This window comes from Podarcis vaucheri (assembly GCF_965113315.1).
Source record: "Podarcis vaucheri genome assembly, chromosome: 1".
NCBI lineage: Eukaryota > Metazoa > Chordata > Lepidosauria > Squamata > Lacertidae > Podarcis > Podarcis vaucheri.
This window is the reverse complement of record NC_138759.1, coordinates 133209976-133229233: the sequence shown is the minus strand read 5'-3', so window position 1 is coordinate 133229233 and position 19258 is coordinate 133209976. Positions and strand designations below refer to the sequence as shown.

Genomic DNA, 19258 nt, shown 5'->3' with positions numbered 1-19258 from the left:
CTATAAGCAAAAACCGCGTTTGGGTTTGGACTTTATCATGTGATCCGCTCCGAGCGACGCGATTGGCCCTTCCGTCAGCCGCGGCCTTGACTCCGCCCCCTTCCCCTTCCAAGAACTACAACTCCCAGAATTCCTTGAGGGGCTGAGGCGTTTCCTGTCCTAAATTTTAAAAAGAACAAAATAAATAAAAACGTGTTGTTGTTGTTTGTGCGCTCTTAAGAGCCGCTCTGTTCCTCCGGCAGCCCTTAGGCCTGCTTGCCTCCTCCCGCGTGTGAGGGAAGGGCGAGGCCTAACTCCCTCCAGGTGAGCGGGCTGCGTCGCCATGGAAACCCGCGCAGCTTCTGCCCAGAGATGAGGGCCGTTCTGCCCGTGAGGCCAGGTGAGGCGGCAGCATTCTTTTTAAAAAAAGATATTTATTAAAGTTTTTAAAGTATAACAGTAAAAATAAAAAATAAAAATAAACATACAAAATAAAAACAGTTAAAAAACACATTGATTTTCCATAACATATCTTCCTTACACTTGTTTCCCCGGACCTCCTCATACCTCCCTTTTTTGTAATTCCACTTCAGTTTGTTAGTTCAGCAAATCCTTACCATTAAGCTTTTACCCTTTTGCAAACCTTTTTTCCTATCTCTTAAAGCATTACAGCTGGAAACCCCTTAGTTTCTATCCAACATCCTTCTAACATTCATTAATTTTACAATATTTCTGTAAATAGTCTTTAAATTTCTTCCAATCTTCTTCCACCGACTCTTCTCCCTGGTCTCAGATTCTGCCAGTCATTTCCGCCAATACCATGTAATCCATCACCTTCATCTGCCATTCTTCCAGAGTGGGTAAATCTTGTGTCTTCCAATACTATGCAATGAGTATTCTTGCTGCTGTTGTGGCATACATAAAAAAAATTCTGTCCTTCTTTGGCACCAATTGGCCGACAATGCCCAGGAGAAAAGCCTCTGGTTTCTTCAAGAAGGTATATTTAAATACCTTTTTCAATTCATTATATATCATTTCCCAGAAAGCCTTAATCCTTGGGCACGTCCACCAAAGGTGAACGAATGTACCTTCAGTTTCTTTACATTTCCAACATTTATTATCCAGCAGATGGTAGATTTTTGCAAGCTTGACTGGGGTCATGTACCACCTATATATCATTTTCATAATATTCTCTCTTAAGGCATTGCATGCCGTAAACTTCATACCTGTGGTCCATTAACTGTTCCCAGTCAGCAAACAGGCGGCAGCATTCACAGGGGCAGCAGACCTCAAAGTAGACCTTTACTTTCTTCCCTTCTTCCTGGTCTTCGCTCGCCCCCTTTTCCCTGGCGAGGACCAAGAGAATGCCATTGTGTGGTTTACCTCAGGTGCCAAAATGTCTTGGGCCAAACCAGTGCTTTTTTCTAAAAAAAAATATGTTTGGGGTACTCTCATTTTCCTACTCATGTTGAAATACTGCCCCTCAATGAGGCCAAACTTATTTATTTATTAAAAAAAATAATGTTTATTAAAGTTTCACAAACAATAAAAAATTCCAGAATTTATACATAAAAAACTACTAAAATATAAAAATACAAAAACAAAACACATAAAGAATACACAATAAGAAACAGTTAGCAATAAAAGAGAGAAAAAGAAAAGAAAAAAAGAAAAAATAAGAACAAAGAGAAAAGCCAAGAGACAAAACAGAAAATAGATTAATATTTTCAAATCTTATATTTCATTCACTAGTTTCTTGACCTCCTCACACCTCCCATTTTGTATTCCAGTTCAGATATTAAATTCAGGCCAAACTTAGATTCTCAAAATGTCCCCCCAGGAAAAAAGCACTGGGCCAAACCCAGCAGAGATGCTGGTGGCATCAGGGCTGGGCGGCCTAGTAGTTCAGATCGACAAAGGTGCGCCAAGATCCCTGGCAGGAAAACGTGGGGTGCTCCCCCGTGCAAATTGTCCCACCTTTACTTTTAGTAGCACTGCGGACTTCTGCAGCAGCTCATGTTCTAAAGGCGCAATCCCATGCACGTTTGATCAAACCCCACTGTTTGATGGAGAGAGTGCAGCTTTAGTCAGTTTGTAGCAGCTGTCACGCATTTCAACAAGTTTTTGCACCTGCATTCACACACACAAAAATCATTGTCAGGGGTGCTTACAGGAGCCAGGCCCTGTGACCATTAGGACTCTGCAGGACTGGGGCCTTCCTAAGTTTGTTCTGAAGAGGCAAGACGCGGCCTCACAGGTGAGGCCAATTGGTAACTCACAGCACCTGGTGCAAAATACGTAGCAAAAAAAAAGAACGGAACCGAATCAATAGCCCCACAAGATTTATGTGGACTCTTAAGATGGTAACAGTTGATTGAGTGTCTCTAACCAACTGGTTCCCAGGGTATAGCTAGCTGTAATAATGATTATAATAATAATAATAATTTATACCACACCCATCCTGATATGCTGGAATATACTATTATATTATTATACAGTGGTGCCTCGCAAGACGAAAAGAATCCGTTCTGTGATTCTCTTCGTCTAGCGGTTTTTTCATCTTGCGAAGCAAGCCCATTGACGGATTAGCGCTATTAGCGGCTTTTAGCGGCTTATCTGCTGATTGGATCCGCTGATAAGCGGCTTAGCAGCTTAGAAAGGGGGGGGGAGGGAAAAAACCAGCAGGAACTCGCAAGACATTGTCGTCTTGCGAAGCAAGCCCATAGGAAATTCGTTTTGTGAAGCACTCCAAAACGGAAAACTCTTTCGTCTAGCAAGTTTTCCGTCTTGCGAGGCATTCGTCTTGCGGGGCACCACTGTATATTATATTATATTATATTATATTATATTATATTATTATATTATATTATATTATATTATATTATATTATATTATATTATATTATATTATATTATATTATATTATTATATTATATTATATTATATTATATTATATTATATTATATTATATTATATTATTATATTATATTATATTATTATATGCATGTTTAATTATTATTTTTTAAGGGAATTTGAGAAGCGCCCTACCTTCCCCCATTGTCAGGTGCATGTGCAGGAGCCAGACCCTGTGACCAGCAGGACTTTGCAGGACTGGGGCCTTCCTAAGTTTGTTCTGAAGAGGCAAGGCACGGCCTCACAGGTGAGGCCAATTGGTAACTCATAGCACCTGGTGGCAAGAGCTGGGAAGAGATATAAGGTCAGCATTTCCCTTCAGCTCTTTGCCACAGCAGCACGCTTCCTGCCTTTGGCTTCTTGCTTCCTGATCCTTGAACCTCGGCTTCTTGACTCCCTGCTTCTTGATCCTCGGACCCTTGGTTTCTTGACTCCCTGCTTCCTGACCCTCAGACTCTTGGCTTCTGACTCCTGGCTTCTGGACTCCCGTTCCTGCTCCCACCCCGCCCTATTGCCCCCGGTCCTGATGTCCCCTGCCAGGACTTTGATCGCCTGTGAACCGGACTGTGACATTCATATTCTGTATAATACTGTTAGGAGTTTGTGCAGCAGGGGTAGGCTTGTATGCAAGGGCCCCTTCTAATTCCTGGATCCAGCAAGTGATAAAAGTGGTAAAACAAGGATTCTTATCTTGAAATAAGACAGGCTAGCTTCCTGTTGAGGTAGTGGCCTGAGTATGGGTCATTAAGGTAACAAAGGAAGTTGCTCTGTGCCAGAGTGGAGAATTGAGTTATGTGAGCTAGAAGCTGGGCGTAAAGTGGCAGGCTAGGAAGCCAGAAAGACAGAATACCTGATTTCTGCTTGAATCCAAGGCTGTGGCTATGGGAGAAGCAAGACCTTTTTGGGGTGTTAATGGTGTGAACCCCTCCATCGTGGGCTCAGGTTGTATATATGTGTATTAAACCATATATCATAAAGACACTACAGTCTCCGCTGTCCCTCATTCTGAGAAAAAACAGACCCTGGGTAAACCCCTGGAACCCCTGGAATCTTGCACCACTCAGAGATTGGGGTGTCATGCAACAAATACTGTTGAGTTGAACGCTGCATTAAACTAAACACACTTAACATCCATTTGATTTCAGTGTCCTTAGGAACATGTCAGTTCTTTGTTTTCTTGACCCCTTGCTTCCTTTTGATGCAAGTGATTGCTGACGCAAACTGTTACATCCAATAAGGTCCATGGCAGAAGAGGGACCAGTTCTCATTTATCAACCAGCTACCAGTGTTTCAGATAAAACATTTAGCTTTGAAATCCAATGCCTTGGCATGTAAAAGGATCTCTTGCACTCTGACCAGGCAGCTCAGCCCAACGGGGAGCTGCTTGCTAGTACTGTATTCTTTTTCTTAAAAATTCAGTTCAGCAATATTGTGTTTCTAAGCAACAGACAAGTGGTTCATTCTCTTGCTTACCCTGAGCAAGGCTTTCATTTCTGATAAGGCTCAGCAGGACAAGGAAGAAGAAAATAACATCATCTGGACAGAAGGCTTTTCTAATGATACCAAGTCAATGAAATCCAGAACCTGAGTCTTTTTAATAACCATTGCGTGGGAAGAGGTAATGGCTTATTTTTCATCCATTTATGTAGAAGTACCACACTGTATCATCTTTAAGATGCTATTTAAGATGTTGCATTCTTTTCACAGCTGACAGTCAATTCATTTATCTCACTGCTAAATGGACAGAAGGTAGCATGCAATTTTGCTTTACAAACAAAGTACTTGTAGCTGCTAAATTTATTTTGATGTTTTTTTGATTTAGCCCAGAATCTCCCTTGAAACCTCAAATTTATTTTGTTGTTAATAGAAATACAATTTCATTAGAACAGAATGTGTAGACCTTACCATGCCAATTTAGGTTCTTAGAAAAGAAATTAGGATCTTAGAGAAGAAACAATAAGAATAACTCAACAGTTGCTCACAAAATAATTATCTTTCACACATCAGATATGTTTAAAATACGGTTTACAAGTATGTTACGCATTCATGTTTCAGGTACGGGAATCTGTGGATGGGTTTTTGTTGTTAATAGAATTCATTGATATCAGTATTTACAGTGAAATATCACCACTGGAATATATTACCTCTATTTTTTCTGTGGTTTCTTATCCTTAAACGTGTGCATATATAGTAGGGAAATGTACCGTTAATATACAGTGGAAGATTTTTATATTATTGGATCCTGGAGGAAGGTGTGTACAGGGAATAGTGGGTTCCCAAGGTAGAATTACATGTGCAAATTCTTTGTGCGTTGCATAGCATGCAGCTGTTAACTTTGTAAAGAATGCTGCAGCTGCTGCTAGACCTGAGTAACATTATGGGCAATGCCAAGAGGAGGATAAAAGGTAAAGGGACCCCTGGCCATTAGGTCCAGTCGTGGACGACTCTGGGGCTGCAGCGCTCATCTCACTTTATTGGCCGAGGGAGCCGGCGTACAGCTTCCAGGTCATGTGGCCAGCATGATTAAGCCACTTCTGGCAAACCAGAGCAGCGCCGTTTACCTTCCCACCAGAGCGGTACCTATTTATCTACCTGCACTTTGACGTGTAATTGGCGCTCCACCTATCACGGGGATTTGAACCGCCGACCTTCTGATCGGCAAGCCCTAGGCTCTGTGGTTTAACCCACCACGCCACCCGCGTCCCATAGGAGGAGGATAGGGGCTCCTATTAGTAGCCTCTAATCAGGGAAGCTGGCAGGTCTGCCTACAGTTGGCTGTGTATCTTGAAATTGCTAACACGAGCAAAACTTGTAATACATGCCCTGAGAAGCTTACAATCTCATGACCTTCTAGTTTTCCTTTATTGACTTACCTATCCTTAATGTCTTATGTTCATTCATTGTACATAGTTCTTACCTTACTGCACCTTTGCAACTGGCACGTGGAGAAAGAACACACAAATTAATGGAGAGAAAACGTTTGAAACAAGAGATTGAAAAACTCTTGTAAGTACCACCTTCTATCTTTTTTATATATACTGTACTTTAAAGTAGATTCATATCTAATAGCTGCATTTTATACCCAATGTGCATAGCACCTCACACTTTCCTATCCCACCCCAGCGCACACAAGTAATAATGCACTGAGTGGCTGAGCATTGGTCCTAATTCAAAATTATTCTTTTCCTGGAAGGGGAGATTATGTTGGTGTCAGACTTCGGGAAAATGAATTTGACCCACAAGGAAAGAGGAAGACTACCTTTCTAGATGACTTGGTAAGCAACTACTTTACATTCTTGCTGGCTTTTAGCCAAAGGCCTTTGGGGAAGGCTGCAGTTCAGTAGTACAGCATCTGTTTTGCATGCAGACGCTCGCAGGTTAAATCCCTGACATCTCTAGGGAGGACTGGGAGTGCTCCCTGCCTGGCAGTATGGAAGGGCATTGTAGACAGTCATTCGGTGTAGACAATCCTGAGCTAGAAATTGACTGACTCAATATAAGGCAATAAGGAGAATCCAGGTGATGCATAATAACTATGATACAGTGGTGCCCCGCAAGACGAATGCCTCGCAAGACGGAAAACTCGCTAGACGAAAGAGTTTTCCGTTTTGGAGGTGCTTCGCAAAACAAATTTCCTATGGGCTTGCTTCGCAAGACGACAATGCCTTGCGAGTTCCTGCTGGTTTTTTTCCCTCGCCCCCTTTTTTCTAAGCCGCTAAGCCGCGTATCAGCTGATTCGATCAGCAGATAAGCCGCTAAAAGCCGCTAATAGCGCTAATCCGCTAATCCGTCAATGGGCTTGCTTTGCAAGACGAAAAAACCGCTAGACAAAGAGAATCACAGAACGGATTCTTTTCGTCTTGCGAGGCACCACTGTACCTGGGGAAGATGGATGAAAACAGTTGGCCAATTCTGAACAGTTGCACAAGTGGACTTAATTCCCTGTGCACATACCCTACTTAGCCGAGGCCGGCCCAAGACATTTTGACACCTGAGGCAGACCCCAAAAGGGTGCCCTCCCCAGAAAATAAGGGGTGAGGAAAGATCTCCATCAGGAACAAGAAGAAAGATCAACATCAGAATCGTCTTGAGAGGCGCCACTGTAATATTTTATTCTCTTGTTAATTTTGCTGTTTTAAATGTGCATTTTGTATTTGACTTCACTTAGCAATGTTTTTTATTTATTTGTTTTTTGAAATGTTTAAGTTTTTTTTGTTAACTTTGTGTTAAATATGTATTCTGTAGTCCTCCTTTGTAATGTTTTATTTTGAAATCTTTAAGATAACATTTTAGTTTTAGTTTTCTGTTAATTATGTTGCTTTGACTGTATACTTTATATTTAACTTCCTTCAGATTGTTTTATTGGTTTTAATATTTGTAATCAGCTTTGAGATTTTTCTTAAAAATATAAAGCGGTATAGAAATGAAATCAACAACAACAACAACAACAAATCTAATGTCTTTATCAATCAGACAAACTTTATTTCCCCACTAAGGAATGATGTATAAAGGATGTAATTTCCTTGCATGTGGAGGAGGAACCTTTCGCTCATTGTGTCAGCTCTGTGCTGCTGGCAGACATGCTCATTGGTCACAGCCACCAGTAGATGTGGCCATTTAATTGTAGCATGCCAAAAAGTGGCATCTCCCATTCAAAAGTGAGTCAGGAGTACAGGAAACAAATACTTTCATGGTGCACTACAGCTTTGGTTGCATGTACACTTTACCCTTAAAACATATCACACTTTAAAACGACCTTGACAGAGAACTGGGCAAAAACAAACAAGATGAATTTTAACAGGGAGAAATGTAAAGTATTGCACTTGGGCAAAAAAAATGAGAGGCACAAATACAAGATGGGTGACACCTGGCTTGAGAGCAGTACATGTGAAAAGGATCTAGGAGTCTTGGTTGATCACAAACTTGACATGAGCCAACAATGTGACGCGGCAGCTAAAAAAGCCAATGCAATTCTGGGCTGCATCAATAGGAGTATAGCATCTAGATCAAGGGAAGTAATAGTGCCACTGTATTCTGCTCTGGTCAGACCTCACCTGGAGTACTGTGTCCAGTTCTGGGCACCACAATTCAAGAAGGACACTGACAAACTGGAACGTGTCCAGAGGAGGGCAACCAAAATGGTCAAAGGCCTGGAAACGATGCCTTATGAGGAACGGCTAAGGGAGCTGGGCATGTTTAGCCTGGAGAAGAGGAGGTTAAGGGGTGATATGATAGCCATGTTCAAATATAGAAAAGGATGTCACATAGAGGAGGGAGAAAGGTTGTTTTCTGCTGCTCCAGAGAAGCGGACACAGAGCAATGGATCCAAACTACAAGAAAGAAGATTCCACCTAAACATTAGGAAGAACTTCCTGACAGTAAGAGCTGTTTGACAGTGGAATTTGCTGCCAAGGAGTGTGGTGGAGTCTCCTACTTTGGAGGTCTTTAAGCAGAGGCTTGACAACCATATGTCAGGAGTGCTCTGATGTGTTTCCTGCTTGGCAGGGGGTTGGACTCGATGGCCCTTGTGGTCTCTTCCAACTCTGATTCTATGATTCTATATTCAAAACACATTTTCCTCCTCAAAGAATTCTTTGAGGGAATTCTGCTCCTAGGGGGAGCAGGCCAGCAGTGGCAGCCATGGAGAGACAACAGGATGTTTCACCACTGCCACAGCTGCAGTCTCTCAGGACAAACACAGGCTCCTCCTCCTCTCTGAGCTCAGCAGCAGCAGCACTGGCTGGGGAAATCAGGACATTTCAGGATCAAATCAGAAGCTGGGATGGCTTTCATAATTTAGGGGCTGTCCCTGGAATATTGGGACACTTTCAGCTTTTGCACAAATGCACTGAATCCATGCAGCGACCAGTGCTGCCTATTGGGAACTCTATTTGCAGGATAGGCTGTGTAACGTAACCAAAGATAACACAGACCCTGTGAGTCAACAGCACACATGTTTGACCTGTGCTAAGTTCTCTTTTCAAGAGCAGGTGGTCAAAGCAATCCAAAAGTAGACCAAAGCAACCCAAACCCTGTGGGTCAGCATCACACATGTAACACATTTGAGTTGCACTAAGCTGTTGGTCCCAGCTCCTGCCAACCTAGCAGTTCGAAAGCACGTCAAAGTGCAAGTAGATAAATAGGTACCGCTCCAGCGGGAAGGTAAACGGCGTTTCCGTGCACTGCTCTGGTTTGCCAGAAGCGGCTTAGTCATGCTGGCCACATGACCTGGAAGCTCATGTCATGACTGGATCTAATGGTCAGGGGTCCCTTTACCTTTACCTTTACCTTTAAGCTGTTGTGTAAAGAAATCATGTAGTTTGACATTACACACAAACTTTTTTCTCTTTTAGGCTCACTATGACCTGGCCATAAATGTTGCTTTACCTTGGCTCAATGATTCAGAAGCCCAAATGCCTTGGGGAAAAGAAAAAAGGCAAGTGTAAGGTCTCACTGTTGTAGTGATGCTGTTAATATGCATAGGAAAGCTGGAGCCAGGGTGTTTTTTTCAGCCACAACTCGCCAGAACCCAGTTCCGGCACCTCTCAGGTGGGCAACATTGCTATTATAAGAGAATAAGAGAGGCATTCATGGTGAGTTCCGGCACCTCTTTTTCTAGAAAAATTGCACTGGTATTGCTTTATGTTTAATCCACTACCCATTTAAAAACTTACATTTATGGGGCCCTCCAGATGGTCTTTTTATTGCAAATTCATGCTGATAGTGCTCATGATGCTATCAGAGTGGTCACACGCAATTCCACTCTCAATACTGTTTGCATCTGCAAAAGCTTTGGGGTAGTCACACTGCTTCACTTCCAATCAGTGCATATCCCGTTACTTTCTGCTGAAATCTTGTAACTTTTTATTCCTCTCACACTCCACTTTTGTTGCGCTATAGCCCCTCCAAACAGCAATAATGTGGTGGCAATGGGGAAGCATTACAGAACAAACCAAAGCAGGATAAATTCAGCACCAATGCATTATTACTGTATCAAAAATATGTTGCAAAATGCACCCACAATAAAACACCAATCTGGAGGAGCCCTAATTCTATTGATATGAATGGAGACATGCCCACAAATGTTGGTAATGCAGATTAATTTGAGTTTGTGTTAACCTATAAGGGTTATCTTATTTATCCTCACATTATCCTTGGTACATGAAGCTGGCCTGTATTTTGTTGAGTCACATATCTACAGGACTATGAACTTTTGTATCACATAGTTTGCCAGATACTCCTTACGGGATCGGGAGGCCAAAGGGAGAAAAGACTTTTTAAAGGGATTGCCCCGTATTCCACAATCCTCTAGATCTATAAAACAGAATGAACAGTCCTTATTCCAGAGCTCCAAACAGAAACATTATAGCTTGACTGTTCCAAAACACTATAGAGCATAAATCACAATTCAACAGTCACACTTTTTTTAAGTCTTAAATGGGATCCCAGGTAAAACAATCCAAAACTCCTTTGGATCCATTGGATCCCAAGTCAGCCCTGCTGCTGTCAGGTGACAGGATTGGGTGTGATTGCTGCAACAGTTCTAGGCTGGTGCAGCAATCTGCCTGTCCTCCACTTTCTGCCCTGATCATCGTTAAGGCCCACCAGGCAGTGGCTGAGGTTAGCACTGCCCCCTGAACCTAGGAAAGATTTGGGCTTTGATACCCTCCTCTTCAATTTCATCATGCAGGTGTGAAAACCACAGTACATATCACTTATAAATTGTTAGATAAATTTACCTGTTACTTTTTTCTTGATTTCATCTGGACAGGAAGCTACCATTTCATCGACGATATGTTTATCCCAACCGAATTGAAAGAGAAGCTATGATTTTATCATCTTATGCCGGGATGCTAATGGTATAATCCTTTGTTTAAATACTGATTGTTTTAATAGAAATGGTTGTGTGTAAGACTCCCAAGGAGGAAAAAGATGTTATCAATGAATTAAATTTTCTTTTATATGTATTTTTCTTGCAGGCAAGTTACTGATTTTTATTAAATTGAGGGTTGCAAAATTTGCCCTCTATTTCGGCACTTTGCCTTTCTCTATTATTTTTTACTCTTACTGTAGTAGAGCAAAACAAAACATTGGCTTTCAATCAGTGCCCTTACTCTGCCTGAGGTGGGCAGTGGGACTGGAGAAAGGATGAGTTTTCCATCCATCTACCGTATTTTTCGCACCATAGGGCGCACCTGACCATAGGGCGCACCTAGTTTTCAGAGGGGGAAATCAAGGGAAAAAATATGATCCCCCCCCCTAGCTATGGGAGCAGCAGACAGGCTGCAGGCAGCCTGTGTGATTCTCCCAGGCCTTCTTCCTGCTTTTGCGGGAGGTGGGGGAATTCCCCCACCTCCCGCAAAAGCCCACAGTTTGGGGAGAAGGGGACAGAAGCGTGCAGCCTGTGCGCTTCTCCCAGACCATCTCCCTGCTTTTGCGGGAAGTGGGGGAATTCCCCCACTTCCCGCCAAAGCCCGCAGAAGCCGTGCGCTCTTTAAAGGGGCTGTGCGGCTTCTGCTGGCTTTTCTAGGAGGTGGGGAAATTCCCCCACCTCCCGCAAAACCGGCAGAAGCCGCGTGCACTTTAAAAGGGCTGCACGGCTTCTCCTGGCTCTTCTGGGAGGGTGGGGGGATTCCCTCACCTCTCGCAGAAGCCGCACAACCCCTTTAAAGAGATCGCGGCTTCTCCTGGCTTTTCTGGGAGGTGGGAGACGGGACTGATGTGGCCAGTCAGTCCCTTCTCCCTCCTGTGGAAAAGCCCGCAAGAGCGCATGGAGCTTGTGTGCGGCTCTTGGGGGCTTTTCCCGCCTGCCTCCCCCCTGCATTCACTCCATAGGACGCACACACATTTTCCCTTGCTTTTTAGGAGGGGAAAAGTGCGTCCTATGGTGCGAAAAATATGGTACTTCTCCTGCCTCACAAATTTGGTGGGCCCTTAGTTAGTTTTAGATAAAACGCAGAAAGATATTTAAAACAAAAACTGGCCTGTACCACTGTTTCTACAGAACAGCATTCCTGTTGAAGATGTCATTGGGATTTATACCACTGGAGCCTGTGCAACACACTGGCAGAGTTCTGCAAAAGTAAGTTACATGCACATTATTAATCTGTTACCAGTTTTAGGCCGTATGACAAACAGGCTTCCTTTCCTTCTGGGGGCATTAGTCTACTCATACTGACCTTCCCAACCTGCATTATAAGTTTAATCCCATGTTTATCCCATGCTTCTATTAAGGAGTTCAGGAATCAGTGCAGTCAAATGCAATTACCTATAGTGTGGCTGTTTTTCAGTTACAGTGGTGCCCCGCAAGACGAATGCCTCGCAAGACGGAAAACTCGCTAGACGAAAGAGTTTTCCGTTTTGGAGGTGCTTCGCAAAACGAATTTCCTATGGGTTTGCTTCGCAAGACGACAATGTCTTGCGAGTTCCTGCTGGTTTTTTCCCCTCCCCCCCTTTTTCTAAACCGCTAAGCCGCTTATCAGCTGATCCGATCAGCAGATAAGCCGCTAAAAGACGCTAATAGCGCTAATCCGCTAATCCGTCAATGGGCTTGCTTCGCAAGATGAAAAAACCGCTAGACGAAGAGAATCACAGAACGGATTATTTTCGTCTTGTGAGGCACCACTGTAATTTCAATTCAGTCCCCGGCACCTGTAGCTTAAACAAGGAAAGGAAGGATCAGGTTTGTACTACAACTCCCATCACCACCAGCCAGCATGGCTAATGATCGGGGTGATGGGGGTTGTAAACAACAAGATGTGGAGGACCACAGGTTTATCATCCTGCCCTAAAGAGTCGTTGGCATTCAGTAGTAGGCACAATGAACAATTACCGTATTTTTCGCTCTATAGGGCGCACCGGACCATAGGGCACACCTAGTTTTTTGGGGGGGAAATAAAGGGGGAAAATATTTTTCCCCCCAGCCCCCAGAGGCTGTGCATGGCTTTGGCAGAAGCCAAGACAGCGAGCGGCCCGAGCTTCCCCAGCCCCCAGAATGGGTCCGGGAGCGACGGCAAGGTTGCGTTCAACCGCGCCATCGCTCCCGGAGCTTGCCGGGCTGGTGCGCACCAACCCCTCTTGCTCTCCAGGCTTCAGCGAAAGCCTGCATTCGCTCCATAGGACGCACACACATTTCCCCTTCATTTTTGAAGGGGAAAAAGTGTGTCCTGTAGAGCAAAAAATACGGTATAATCTTGATGATATAAGGCAGCGTCTTTTATTCCTATAGGTGTTGCTACACACACTGCTTAAATCAGGCATGTCCAAAGTCCGTTTTGGGGATCTAATCCGGCCCACTGGTTGGTTTATTCTGGCCCCTGTGGCAGTTTATTTTCTGGGGTAAAATCCCCCAAAAAAGCTCAACAACTAAAAAAAGCTCAACAACTTTGGTCGGCCCTCATGCATGTTCATTTCATCAAATCTGGCCCTCTTTGAAAAAAGTTTGGACACCCCTGGTTTAAATGATACACACATACATATAAACATCATTAACTTTTAATATAACTTCAACAAGTACAGCTAAAAATAAAACTGATAATATTGCATTGTTTCATATATCGAAGTGGCGTGAAGCATGTATGTGTAAGTGAAATCATAATATCATTCTTTATTAATTTGGGGCCAATTACTTGAAATCTTACTGGCTATTAGGGTTCCACATTGGACATGTTGGGCTTTCCGGTTAGTTTTAATTAGTTAGTTTACATCTTTCTAAGCTCCTGAGGGACATGAAGAAACCCACAAAGTGTCTGTGTAAGACAAGTATACAAGCATATATAAAAGCTTTTTATATTTGTGTAATTGATCTTCTGGGAATGTTTTGTGTGTTTCTCTCTCCTGCATAATAGGCTATATTCCCCAGGCTAAAATGCAGAAAAGGGGGAAAGCAATGAAAAGATTTTTTTCTTTTCTTTTTCTTTACAAAAAGCTTGATACCAGCTGACACTATATGGAGAAGAGTATTATATCAGTGAGTGTTCTGTAGAGAAGTACCATTTGTCCTCTGGCTCAGCTTTACTGAAAGTCCCTGAGAAAATAAGGTGCCCTTCTTGCCTTTGTAAATCTATAAAATATTGCCAGACTGCAATCATATTTTCAACCCAGCCCTCTAATTTTTTTAAATTCATAACACTTAGGAGCCTTACATGTGATGCTGAGTTACACACACATATGAAAGGTGTCTAGATCATATGTTGGATTACAGCTCCCATCATCTCTGGGCATGCTGACTGTGGCTGATAGGAAGTCCCAACACCTGAAGGGCCGCAGGTTCCCCATCCCTGGTCTAGATACATCCCATATTATCTACAAGACTGCAACAGAGGCCAAATAAGCAGCTCAGCCCTCTTGTATAATACAGGAGAATGCATGTTCTATTCTTTCGGTTGGATTTTTCAGTATTGGACTCTTTGCAATCATTTCTTTTCACAATTTGATTCATGTAAGCCTGTGTTGTACTGAGATTATTAGTCCAACTATCCTATTGCCATCTATTCCCAGCTGGCAACAGCTGTCCAAGGTCCCAGGCAGAATAATCTTTTGCAGCCTGACTACTTAAGATCCTTTAAGTAGAGATGATGGGAATTAAACCTAAGCATTCAGAGCATGTGCACTGACTTTTTAAAAAGAAAAAAAATAGTAGTGTAATCTCTGCAGCTCTGGGTTGCTATTACAGCTACTCTCTTTCCCCCTATGGACATGGTTTTGACATCAGTGTGTATATGTCTTGATGTATTGGGCAGGTAACCCTACAACCATTCAGCACACCTTCAGTATTATCACCCTTTTTATTCACCTGAAACACTTCCCAGCTGCATTTTAAAATATCTGCACAATAGACTGGCCGACTAAACCAGGTGAGGGTAGCCAATGGGTCTCAAACGCTCAGTAAGTTAAGGACTTCCCCTGCATGTGAAGACAGGCTTTGGCAGACTGGGAAGATGACACCAAAGGTGAGTCCAATGGTCCAGAAGGCTTGTCAAGCTGGAAAGGTAGCCCATCTAGGAGATGGGAAACTCTGATCCTAAACCTCTGTCGCCTTGTGGTATATCTTCAGGAGAAGAAAGGGCTAAGGAGTAAACCCTACACAAATCTGGAGTGAAGTCCCTAAGGGGGTGGCACCTTGTCCCCCTCCTTCCAGCAATTCCTGGAGCCAAGCTGGTGCCAAATGTATTGCTCTTCTCTCCTTTGGACCCCATCAGTGAGGCCAAGTGGGGGGGGGGGTAGAATCATAGAATCATAGAGTTGGAAGAGACCACAAGGGCCATCGAGTCCAACCCCCTGCCAAGCAGGAAACACCATCAGAGCACTCCTGACATATGGTTGTCAAGCCTCTGCTTAAAGACCTCCAAAGGAGGAGACTCCACCACACTCCTTGGCAGCAAATTCCACTGTCAAACAGCTCTTACTGTCAGGAAGTTCTTCCTAATGTTCAGGTGGAATCTTCTTTCTTGTAGTTTGGATCCATTGCTCCATGTCCGCTTCTCTGGAGCAGCACAAAACAACCTTTCTCCCTCCTCTATGTGACATCCTTTTATATATTTGAACATGGCTATCATATCACCCCTTAACCTCCTCTTCTCCAGGCTAAACATGCCCAGCTCCCTTAGCCGTTCCTCATAAGGCATCATTTCCAGGCCTTTGACCATTTTGGTTGCCCTCCTCTGGACACGTTCCAGTTTGTCAGTGTCCTTCTTGAATTGTGGTGCCCAGAACTGGACACAGTACTCCAGGTGAGGTCTGACCAGAGCAGAATACAGTGGCACTATTACTTCCCTTGATCTAGATGCTATGCTCCTATTGATGCAGCCCAGAATTGCATTGGCTTTTTTAGCTGCCGCGTCACACTGTTGGCTCATGTCAAGTTTGTGGTCAACCAAGACTCCTAGATCCTTTTCACATGTACTGCTCTCAAGCCAGGTGTCACCCATCTTGTATTTGTGCCTCTCATTTTTTTTGCCCAAGTGCAATACTTTACATTTCTCCCTGTTAAAATTCTGGTCTTGTTGTCTGGCCAGCCCAGAACTTCCGTCTACACTGCCCAGGCTTGCGCCCTAGGGAGGTCACTTCATTTTGACTTCACCCCCAGAGGTGCGCTCCATTGTCTCTCGAGACGAATGCCAACAAGAAGTGCTTAAATAAGTGTTACAACACTAATTTTCAAAATGAAATTTAAACCCCCTGCTATGTTTCTTGACATTATTTTAGTAATGTGCACAATCCGCCCGCCCCACCCCCCCCCCACCTATAACTTTTTAAAATGTTTCCTACCAGTCTTAAAGTGGAAGAGCAATGAGTGCCATCTAGTGTGCAAATAATGTTTCTGTGCTAAGCTATAGGCTGCAGGAAAATAACATTGGCTACATTTCAGAAGATCCCATAGTCTATATGTCCTGATGTTTGGTGTCATGTTAATTGAATCCTAACAAGATCCCATTGTTAAGTGCCTAAAGATAATAACAGAAGAGCAATGCAGCAGTGGAAATCAATCCTGATGAGATATTGCAAAGAGGAAAGTCAGAAATGGTGAACTAGAATGATAAATAATTAGTGCTTATTACTGTAATTGCAATAACCTAATGGTATTCTGATACCAAACATTTTCATTCTGGTTTCTCCCAATAATCTCAGCATGTAAATGATGGCCTATAATACTGTAGTCACATATTTGCTGCCACAAGTTATGGGGCGAAAGTAAGGTGACTTTATTTAACCTGCAGGGCCACCGAATTCATCCTTGTAATCTCTCACTGCATCCTTTTGCCATGTTGACAGCCCCCCAAGCTGCAGAACATGCAAGGAAACAGAGTAAGTGGATATTACCTTCTCCCACAAAATTGCGTACTGGTTGTTATGGAGTTGGGGGGGGGGAGTTCTGAAGACTTGTTACTTCAGTTATGCCAACAAGCAAATCTCTCCTATCTATCAGTCATTCTCTGCTACAATTGGGAGATAACTAAAAATAGCCAGTTTTTTTTTGAGATGTAGCTATTTTCCCCAAGTGGGACTGATGATGAGATAACTAGACCAATTGAACTGATAGGATAAACTGCAACAATGTGGACATGACATTGTAATAGTGGCTCATTATTGCTGATTTGTATGAGTTTGGGTTTCTGCCCAAACATTTTTAGCTCATTAGACATTACTCAGCCATGATACCTTCATGCCAACCCGAATGATGTTGCAGGTGGGGACTATTGCTAACGTCATGGTACACAACTTCACAAACCAGTGGTGGGAGTGCACTGGATGCAAAGTGCAGGCATACACAGTCTTTCCATTTATGAAGTCTGAGCACTTTCAAACAGCCTGTGGTACTTTGCCCACAGCTTCTGCTGAAGGCTCCTTTAGCTCAAAGTCAATTCTTCATTTTAGTATGTGCTACATGAATTGCATGCTTTGGACTTCCAGCAGACAGATATCACTATAGTCACAGGCTTAGGGCTCCAGTTACAGATAGGTAGCCGTGTTGGTCTGCCATAGTCAAAATAAAAAAATTCCTTCCAGTAGCACCTTAAAGACCAACTAAGTTAGTTCTTGGTATGAGCTTTCGTGTGCATGCACACTTCTTCAGATACACTGAAGAAGAAGTGTGTGTCTGAAGAAGTGTGCATGCACACGAAAGCTCATACCAAGAACTAACTTAGTTGGTCTTTAAGGTGCTACTGGAAGGAATTTTTTTATTTAGGCTTAGGGCTATTTCTGTGTCAAATGGGCACAATTTGTTGCCAAACAGGAGACAGCTTTCTGAGGTTCCACATAACATGCATGAGTCTCGCCTCCCTTCCCAGCTCACGGCTGGTGGGAGTGGGTGTTACAAGGACTTCCCTTCCTCATCCCACCTGGATGGACACCATGGAGCTGTCAAACAAGAACTTGGACCTCTGTCTGCAGGGGGAACAGTTCTTCTTAGTTCTGCCCACCTTGAAATTCTTGGAGATTATCAAAGGACAGCCTTGGGCGGTAGTGGAATTAGACAGGGAATACCCAGGATTGGTATGCAGTTTCAGCAAAACATTTCATCCACATTCACTGTTGATCTCAGGAATGTTTCAGGAACATGTCAGCCAATTTCAAGTTAAATGACAAAGGAGGTGGAGGAATGACAATCTATTCTTTTCTCTTTTTTATTAAGGTGTCAAGTTCCACAGGACAGAAGCAAACAGAAATGCCACCAGCAACTCAAGAAAAACAATGGACACATTTTAGAAACAACCAGAACTTTTAGTTTCAAGAAAGAAAGATCATGAGAAAGTAGGTTTTTCAAATATATCAAATGAGACCAGACCCCACTAACAACAGAGCTTCTGGTTTCAGGCAGCCTGGTCCTATCCATATTTACTCTTAAGTTCATGGGCTTTCAGATAGGATTGCAGCCTTAAGGTGCTGTTGGAAGTCCCAGAACCTTACATTTAACAGGCTTCACTGTTGCTTTAGGAATTCCTACAGGTCTTTATCTCCCACCTCTATTTAGATATTTTAGGCACATCTCACTTACACTCTGCCTCCTCTTGGAATTTCACCATTGTGGCAGAAACCTCTCTCCAGTCGATAAAAGCAGGGGAGTGTCATAAATAAAAACAATAACTTATCCAATGCAGCCATTTGATTGCAGATGCCCTTCCTATCCATGACCCAGTGCTTCTAATCCCAGTCACAGTAGTTTAGTTAGCCTTCTCTGTTCTACTCTTATTTAAACCTTAGAAGTCTCATTTCTGTAAACACAGCATACACATGTTGCTTTTCCCTATTGGCTACCAGTTTCTTATGTTAGAAAAAAGGGAGCTTCAAGCACTAGGAACCAGGGAGTTTCCAACATTGCTTTAACAACACTTGTAGCAGTTTACAGTTTTGTTTTGTTTTCTTTCCACAACTCCAGTGCTTTTTTCTGGCGGTACTCAAATGTATGCCACAAATAAAAATAAATTTGATTATCTCATTCATGTTGTTTTGTTCCAAACTACTCAAATCTTTTTCTGGATGACTAGACTAACAGCCCTCTTGAACTATGCAAGATTCACATTTGCTGTGAATTTGAGAGACACAAATTAGATTAAGGTTGATACTCCAGCAGCTCAATCAATCCCATATGAAGCCTCCAGCCAAGTAAGATCTAGAAATGAGGCCCTGTTCCACCATTCAAACCAGACCGTTTAATCTCATGTTCATTCTGGACCCTTGTGATACTCTGCAGTTTCCATTATGATCACTAGAGGCCACTGACACACTTGCTTATAAGGGAGAACCGGTCTGACTGGGGAAGTGAAAGTTCCTCCTTTGTCAGGTAATTCATATATTTTGAACTGTACAGTGCAGATTTCATTAGATTTGCATATACTAAATTGCCCTTTCAAATTCTTGATTGT

General features: G+C 43.0%; 1 protein-coding gene across 10 annotated transcripts; it reads left to right on the top strand.

Annotated features, from left to right (window-relative positions):
- The first annotated feature begins 222 nt into the window (after positions 1-222).
- On the top strand, positions 223-18831 carry LOC309524880 (uncharacterized protein C2orf80). Of its 10 annotated transcripts, XM_082210046.1 has the most exons (11): positions 225-384; positions 1241-1367; positions 3006-3138; positions 4393-4509; positions 5802-5897; positions 6085-6166; positions 9245-9327; positions 10663-10750; positions 11896-11973; positions 16610-16697; positions 18028-18831. In XM_082210046.1, exons 5-11 carry the CDS (start codon positions 5857-5859, stop codon positions 18099-18101), a joined length of 534 nt encoding a protein of 177 aa, XP_082066172.1. In that variant the 5' UTR covers positions 225-384; positions 1241-1367; positions 3006-3138; positions 4393-4509; positions 5802-5856; the 3' UTR covers positions 18102-18831. The 10 variants fall into 10 exon arrangements, with proteins under 10 accessions (XP_082066175.1, XP_082066171.1, XP_082066177.1 ...); XM_082210045.1 differs by lacking the exon at positions 1241-1367 and having other exon boundaries at positions 224-379; XM_082210047.1 differs by lacking the exon at positions 3006-3138.
- Positions 18832-19258: the final 427 nt, after the last annotated feature.

Bases quoted from the DNA above. Each gene is read 5' to 3' on its own strand.
- LOC309524880 (XM_082210042.1), top strand. The intron at 5,898-6,084 runs GTAAGTACCACC...TTTTCCTGGAAG, and splicing joins CAAGAGATTGAAAAACTCTT to GGGAGATTATGTTGGTGTCA. The intron at 11,974-16,609 runs GTAAGTTACATG...TTTAACCTGCAG, and splicing joins ACTGGCAGAGTTCTGCAAAA to GGCCACCGAATTCATCCTTG.